Consider the following 8,029-nt stretch of genomic DNA (forward strand, 5'->3'; position numbering starts at 1 on the left):
TCGCTTTTTCTTTTCTTTTTTTTACCCCAAGAGTTCATTACAGGCAGATGATGTTGGAGGCAGAAGGAGCCACTAGTGATGCCTGATACCTTACTTTTGTTTTGTTTTTTATATGAAGGAAATCAACAACACAAATCTATATGAAGAGAATATTAAACTGTATTCAATTAATAAAGTTAATATTTACATTATGATGATGTACTGTAGCATGAAATGGAGCGAGAGAAACATAAACAACCAGTTTGATTGAAGTGAAAATATTTAAAATGTAACGACTCTTCAGCTTCAGTCTGATGATGAAAGATGATTCTGAATTAGTTAAGACTGGATTTATCTTAAACCTGAGCTCAAACAAACACAGAAAAGCAACTAGTTTGGTAATTAATTAACTATATAAGTCATTTAGAGTTTAGTATTTCTAGATTCAGTTTATAATTTGTACTTTTCCTGATCACGGACTGTTAAAAACTCACTTTTATGATGTTCTAACTTTTTTTTTTGGACCTAACAATCAATTAATTGATCCTTACTTGTAGATAAACACAACATTACAGCTGTGTGACACTTAATGCACAATCCGTGTGTTTTAGACGCGGAAACTATTAAATATATACATTTACATGTTTGTTTCATGTTGAAAAGTTATAGCTTTATCCATTTTTCTTTATCACTTAACTTCACTTTGTTCTAACAGGAAGATTAAACATATAGAAAACCAACATATAAACATGTAATATCTAGACATAGAATATAAATATATATTATATCATATAACATATAATATTGTTTAAGTGTCTAACATTAGGATCAAATAATCCCTTTAACATCACGTTTCATCTCGTTGTGAACAAAGAAAGTTAGGATTTCGTTGGAGAGTTTCATGTTGAATAGTTTAAGCTTTATCCATTAACTAAAACCTTAATTTCACTTTGTCCTAACAGGAAGATTAAATATATAGAAAACCAACATATAAACATGTAATATCTAGACATAGAATATAAATATATATTATAAATATTAACATATAATATTGTTTAAGTGTCTAACTTTTGTTTTGCTGCTGAACCATCAAATAATTCCTTTAACATCACGTTTCATCTCGTTGTGAACAAAGTCGACTGAGGAAACCAATCACATTAAATACATTGTTCAATTTATTGAAAAGGGTAAAAAAAAAAAAAAAAAATTACAGTGAAAGCAAATGTAAATGTATGACCTTTTGTTTTTTTTCAAACTAGTGAACAATATGAACCAAAGTGAGCAATCATCATCATCACCATCATTTTTTGGCAGGTTCTTGGTTTTAAATCTAATTATTTTCAGTCTGTGGGGCTTCGTTCGTTCGCTCGTCCGTCCATTCAGTCGTTAGCGTTGCTTTCCTGTTCTGTTCTGTTTTGTGATTCGTTTCTTTTTAACTCAAGTGGGACAAAGACGTCGTTATGTTATGTTATCGTGTTATTGCCAAAGGTCGAGGAGGACGACGATGTTAAAAACGAGCAGTAGAAGTAGAAGAAAGTAAATAAAAGCAGACGGTGAGAGTTGCTGTGTGGTCTAACGTGAGGTACTGTTGTAAGTAAGGTGTTGACTGAGTGAGGACACCTGTGGAGCAGCAGCACAGGAGGACGGACCCCCCCCTCACCCCCTCCCCATCTCCCCCGCTTCCCCTCCTCTGCCCTGATTGGAGCTCGGAGGTGCTGGCCCCGCCCCCCCGTGGATGAGCCATGATGTGTAAAAGTTGAGTTGAGGGTTTTTTCTGAATGTGCCATCGATCTATGTGTTTTTTCCTCTGGTGATCAGTCCAAACATCTACTGGTGGTTTAATGTCTCGTTGGAGCTTCTCAGGTCTCGTCGACCCCCCCTTTACCCCCACCCCTTCCCCCCCTCCCCCTCTTTGTTAGTCACAAGTTAACTGATTCAGTGTTAGCAGGCGAGCTTGCTGGTTCTGCTTTCCCTCCCTCTCCCTCCCCAATAATCTGGAATAGCAAGGTAGTTGTACATAATAAATATAAAAAAAGGGCTGCTGGTGTTAACTACTGCCCCCTCGTTACTGTTTTTCTCTTATGCAAACACACACGTACGTACGTTAACACAGCACATACACACACATTCACCCGCCCCACCTCCACCCCCAACCCGCCGCCCCCGCCGCCACCGTCCGTGAATACTGACAGGTCTCAGTGTTCATCATCATCATCATCAACTTCAACTTCCTTCAGGCGCCGCAAACGTCTCAGTCCAGTCCATGGTCCGTGTGTCTGTGTGGGGCGACAGCAGCGTTTTACATTTAATTCATGAAGATTTTCTGCAGAATTAGTTTGTTGTTTTATTATTATTATTAAAGCAGAAGTAAGTGATATTTTTGTGTTAATATAAGTCTTAAATAGTTCTATCTTCCGACAGCAATCACTTACATAGAGTGTTTGGTCTGAAACACGGGTCTGTCAGTCACTCTGCTCTGCTCTGAGCCCAGGAGAAACTCCATCGGCTGACAAGACGTTATGGTGCGTTCAAGGCAACCCGTAACTTGTGTTTTTTCGACCTGTGAAGTCGTACCAGTTCGATCTGGTACGACTTCACGGGTCAGAAGTTACGAGTGGCCGTTATAGTGACTTTCACAGGTAAAACAGGTCGGAAAAACACGAGTGGGTTGTCTGGAACGCTACAAAATCGTAAGTCGTGACTTGAAGCTGTAATTTACGGTTTCAAAAGCCTGCCTGGAACGCAGCATTAGCCAAAACGACCGGATCGCTTACTTCTGCTTTAATGTTATTTTAGATACAGGGAGTTTGAGTAGAGGTTTTTTTTTTTACCCAGGTTCAGGTTGTGGTCTCAGTCCAGTGGGGTTGTCCTTTACGCCTGAACGTCTGCCAGCTCGGGGGGCATCGGGGACTTGGGGTGTTTGCTCTCAAAGTGCTGCTTGAAAGTCTTGGGGTCGGGCATCTGGGTCTGAGACGAGAGAGAGGAAGAAGAGGAAGAAGAAAACACAGTGTTGGTTTGTTTTCTCTTGAGTCTGGACTTCAAAACTTCAGCCACGATGAGTTTAACAGGTAAAAACAGGAGCCTACGAGTTATTTACAATGAACTTCAGCAGAAACTAAAACTGCTGGACGATCAATTAGTAAATCAAAAACATCTTTTTTAATTTCTTGAATAAAGTGGAAGTTGAACAGACTGTCCAGGTGATGCTGAGCCGAGGAAACAGAGCGACGACACTGACACCTGCTGGTTTCTAAACCGACTGCAGCTCCTCAACACTCACCAGTTTCATTTTTATCACATTTAAAATATTACAAACATATGAGATTTTTTTGTTGAAACTAAACATTAATCTAAAGCCAAGTCTTCACTGTGATGTTGTGCTTTAAAGGAATAGTTCACCAATGAATACTCCGGAGTAGTTTTTTATTCCTCAAAGTGCATCTGGAGACCCCGGAGGCCGGTTCCTAGTCCAACGAAATCCTGAAATCCTTATATGTCCGACACAAAAAGTCCATAAAACTACACAAAAACCATTTAATATTCCTCCACACTGCTCGTCCACTGCAATCCAAGTGTCCTGAAGGGAGATAGTCCAGAGCTTTATTTATTTATTTATTTATTTGGTTCATTTCGGGCATGTCAATTAGTCATCATCATCACACATCATCTTAATCCAATAATACAATACACATGACCGAAAGGGAAAGCGGGAGAAGCAAAAGCTTATCTAGTCCCGCCCCCAATACTCACATATTCATTTTTTCTGCATGTTACATTTTTGACATAACATTCTTCCAGTATTTTCAAATATTTTTTTAGTTTACTGGAAACAACCAAGGACATTTTTACAGCCTAAACAGTCCTGGATTTAATTTGCCTGGTGCAAATTTGTCGGCGGCCCCAGGCAAATTCAAAATTTGTGAAACCTGAGTTGTTTTGGGTTGATGATGAGGTAAAGTTGGAATGGTTCTTCAGAAAAGAAGTCTTTACTATAGCTACTTTCATAAAAAGTGCCTGGTCAAAAAGAAAAAGTGAATTATTTATGTGAATTCCATGTGGTTTTAGCATTTGTTTGGTTTTGTCTGTGCTCTGATGATTTTGTTTGGTGTCTAATTATGATGATAATGTGTCTTGTAAGCCCTTATAGGCTGGGTGCCTTAATTGGTGCACGACACGTAAATAAATATAAATTCATTCATTCATTCATTCAATACAGGACTGTTGAGGCTGTAAAAATGTCCTAAATGAGGTAGTTTCCAGTAAACTCTGGACTATCTCCCTTCAGGACACTTGGATTGCAGTGGACGAGCAGTGTGGAGGAATATTAAATGGTTTTTGTGTAGTTTTATGGACGTTTTTGTGTCGGGCCCAATTGACTCTCATATAAGGATTTCATTGGACTGGGAACCGGCCTCCCGGGTCTCCAGATGCACTTTGAGGAATAAAAAACTACTGCAGAGTATTCATCAGCAGCGACAGCGGCGTGGACTCACCCGACAGACGGGGCAGGTGTGGACCAGAGCGGCCTTCGCTGCCGTCTTCTGGTCGGCGGCTGCACCTTTCTTCTTCTCCGCTGCCTTCTTGGCGTTCTTCTGCTGGGACTGAATCTTCTGCTGCCCACGAGCCATGGCCCTCAGCTTCAATCTGCTCCACGTTACAACACAGAGAGAGAGGGGGAGAGAGAGAGAGAGACACAGGTTTAGTAAATTCTCTGCAAACGTTACGGCCTGAATCTTAAACTACAGCCGTGTTTAATTCCTTCATGCACCGACAGAAATGTGATGAAAAGATGTTTAAACTGTGGTTAAAACATCAATTAATTATGATGATTTCTTTTGGATTCGACTTCATATCAATAATGGACCTTAGGTGTTAAAAGTATCAGCCAGAACTGATACCAGATCAGGGGACGTGAGAAAGACTGAAAAAGAAAGTAATAAAGTTTTAAATTGCCTCCACAAATACCTGATAAAAAAAACTGATATTGACTATTGAATCTTTGTTTCCACACAAACACATCACATAAATGTCATCACTTATACTAGACGCAGACTGTACATAATACAATGATCTTATTATTTTCATACAAATATTGTTTTTAATTGCTTGTATTTATCATTGACCACTGTTGCACAGACTTATTGTCCCCTTAGGGATAATAAAGACCAATTGAATTGAATTATTTAGTGCTCTTTATTCTTTTCATCATTAATCTAATCTACAATCTAAAGATTATAGACTTGAATCATCCATAAAATGAAACAATACATGTCCAATACAAGAAAACATTCAAAAGAACATGGACGTTAAAACCTTCATATAGTCTAGCAGCTGCATCAGTTTCACGCAGCTGCACCTGATGAAGTGAAACTGCAGCTCACTGTTTAGTTTCAGAAGTACTTTACTTTTTCTTTTACCACCAGTTATAATCTAGTTAATATTTAAAAGTATGTGGTTTATTATGTATTTGTGTGCCGAAGTCGTGCAGTACGTGATGATGAACATGTTCCCTGAGAAGAAGTACAAGTCATGTTCCAGGCTTCATTTTCTTATCTCTCATTTCCTGCAAATCTCCCTGATGTTCAAACGGTTCATCAGCTGCCAACACGACGAGGCAGCTACAGATACAGAGGAGACGGTGAAGGAAACTCTAACTACACATTAACCTACTTTCTTTTTCTCCAGTGGTTTAACTCACGGAGTCACAGCAACTTAAACTAGTTCATCATCATCATCCCTATCCCTGTTGACGACCACGTTAAAGCCTCGTTAAGCTTATCTGTTAAAGTCATTAAGGCTGGGAGGATTTCTACAGGTCCTGACACTTTCAACATCACATGTGAGTTAAATCTAATAACACAGCTGGGATGTTTAAGGCCAGTGAGACTTTAACAAAAAACGTTGATAGTGATATTTTTCTACTGTATATGAGTATTGTTCCTGACAAAATCAATAATTCAACTATAAAAAAAGACTGAGATTGAACAAACAACAGTGAACTGGTGTTTAAATAGATGGATTAACCGATTTAAAGAAAAATAACCTATTTATTTAAGGCCCGCATGCTGCCAGGCCTCAATATTGTAACTAAAACAACACACAAAATATGAATAGTTTGTTACCAACAATACCAGCAGCAAACAAACATAGAATTTCATAAAATGACATTTTAATAGAATAATATGCATTTTTTAAGGTTGAAAAGATAAATAAAAGTGTATTTTAAAGACTTAGAGACGTACAAACACCCCGGATAACTTAGCTAGGCTAACGTTACGTTATTTGTTATTGATTAACTGAAACACATGATTTGACCGATTACACTAGACAATAACCACAGATATAAGGCTGTTTCTCATTAAAATTATATAAAATAAAACGACTAAATTGATAAAAAGTGATCAACATCCTACACACACGCAGACAGACACACACACGGGCCTCTCATCAGCCGGCGCCGCCTTGCTAACGAAGCTAACGCCATTAGCCGCAGCAGCTAACGAAGCTAACGCGGTTAGCCGGAGAAGCTAACGAAGCTAACGTTACAAGTGATCGAGTTACTGCGCAACACAAAGATGTCGGAGGAAAAGAACCACAATGTCGAGGACAAACGGAGGTTATTTACCACACAAACTGTTCAAAGGGGCTGAATATCGATGAATATATTGATTTTAAGGCGGTTTCTTTACCTTCGAGGTTTGACTCTCCCTTCGCTCTTTTGTCGGTTTCTTTTTTTTTTCTTTTTTTCCCCGTTTTTTTTTTTATGCCACAGGAAACTACAAAGGCTCATAAGTCCTGACGGTGACGCAAACAGCGCCCCCAGCGGCGCCGGAGGGGAACTGCAGCCTCAGCAGCAACAGCAGCAGCACCATTGATATGAATCAGAATTACTTTATTGATCATTGGAGGAAATTTTCTTTGTTACAAACTCCTGAATAGTACGAAAAAGAAATTAAATATATATATATATATTATTACTAAAATAAAAGCAGAATAAGAACAGAATAAAATAAGGGGATACATAGGGCAGATGACCTTCACATCATCGGTTTGTTTATGTTTTCTGAGCTATTCAGAAATATCTAGAGTAATTGATTAAAAAAAAATACTGATAAAAATATTTAAACTAATTATCATTCTTTTTAAAACGATGGTTAAAAACACCACACACAATCTTAAACAACTGTATATATTCTATACTTTTACTTTCTCAAATATAAATTGAGCATTGCCAGAAATTTGTGATGTCGAAATGGGGTCACGAGCCAAAGAGGGTTGGGAACCACTGATCCCAGAGGGTTAATATTACATAATTATAGTTTATATCATATTTTAAATGATATCCATCCATCCATTCTCTTCCGCTTCATTATTCAAAGTTAGTATGAAAGTTATATGTGTTTGATGCTTTTCACCTGCTGAAAAAGGGAAAGAGCCCACAGAGTTCAGTAAAACCAGTCAGTGAAAGTCAAGTAAAGACGTGTTTACTGGTTTATCATGAAAGCTGAGTCTCTCTGATAAAGATTTACACACAGCATTCACAGGACTAATTAAAAACTGGTCTAAATATCCCTTTTCACAACTTCTAAGTGTACAGAAGCATAGGACCAGAGCTGCATTTCAGGAAGAAATAAAGGGGATTTAGTTTTCTTATTGTAGCTGTAGTTTTGTTTTGCAGAACTGATTCCACAGAAGAATAAAAACAGCGCTTCTAATCAAACTACCTTTTTATCTACTGTTTTTTGCATTGTGCAGAAGAATTAAAGTCAAATTATACAGTATAAAGGTAGATGTTTGTGTTAAAGCTCCATACAGTATAAAGGTAGATGTTTGTGTTAAAGCTCCATACAGTATAAAGGTAGATGTTTGTATTAAAGCTCCATACAGTATAAAGGTAGATGTCCATGAAATGCACACAGACCAAACACAGTTTCATCACTTTATTACAGTAAATGAGTCCATATCATACATACATACACACACACATACAGAACAGACAGAGACAGGTTTGTGTTTCTCTCTCTCTCTCTCTCTTTCTATCCCTCCATCA

The 8,029-nt window shown here is 38.1% G+C and overlaps 1 protein-coding gene across 1 annotated transcript; it reads right to left on the bottom strand.

Annotated features, from left to right (window-relative positions):
* Positions 1-1,131: 1,131 nt before the first annotated feature.
* LOC146977890 (transcriptional regulator ZNF706) lies at positions 1,132-6,714 on the bottom strand. The gene is made up of 4 exons (XM_085790671.1): positions 6,669-6,714; positions 4,473-4,623; positions 2,811-2,946; positions 1,132-2,255 (listed from the first exon to the last, which is right to left on the bottom strand). The coding sequence occupies exons 2-3, from the start codon at positions 4,605-4,607 to the stop codon at positions 2,851-2,853; spliced, it is 231 nt and encodes a 76-aa protein (XP_085646797.1). The 5' UTR covers positions 4,608-4,623; positions 6,669-6,714; the 3' UTR covers positions 1,132-2,255; positions 2,811-2,850.
* Positions 6,715-8,029: the final 1,315 nt, after the last annotated feature.

Source organism: Trachurus japonicus, chromosome 11 (assembly GCF_045865225.1).
Source record: "Trachurus japonicus isolate A0001 chromosome 11, Traja_1.0".
Taxonomy (NCBI): domain Eukaryota; kingdom Metazoa; phylum Chordata; class Actinopteri; order Carangiformes; family Carangidae; genus Trachurus; species Trachurus japonicus.

What these genes read in the sequence shown, in the direction of transcription:
- LOC146977890 (XM_085790671.1), bottom strand. Translation starts at nt 4,607, where the DNA reads ATGGCTCGTGGGCAGCAGAAGATTCAGTCCCAGCAGAAGAACGCCAAG. An exon ending in ACACCTGCCCCGTCTGTCGG is followed by an intron (nt 2,947 to 4,472) that starts GTGAGTCCACGC and finishes CTCTCGTCTCAG; the next exon opens with ACCCAGATGCCCGACCCCAA.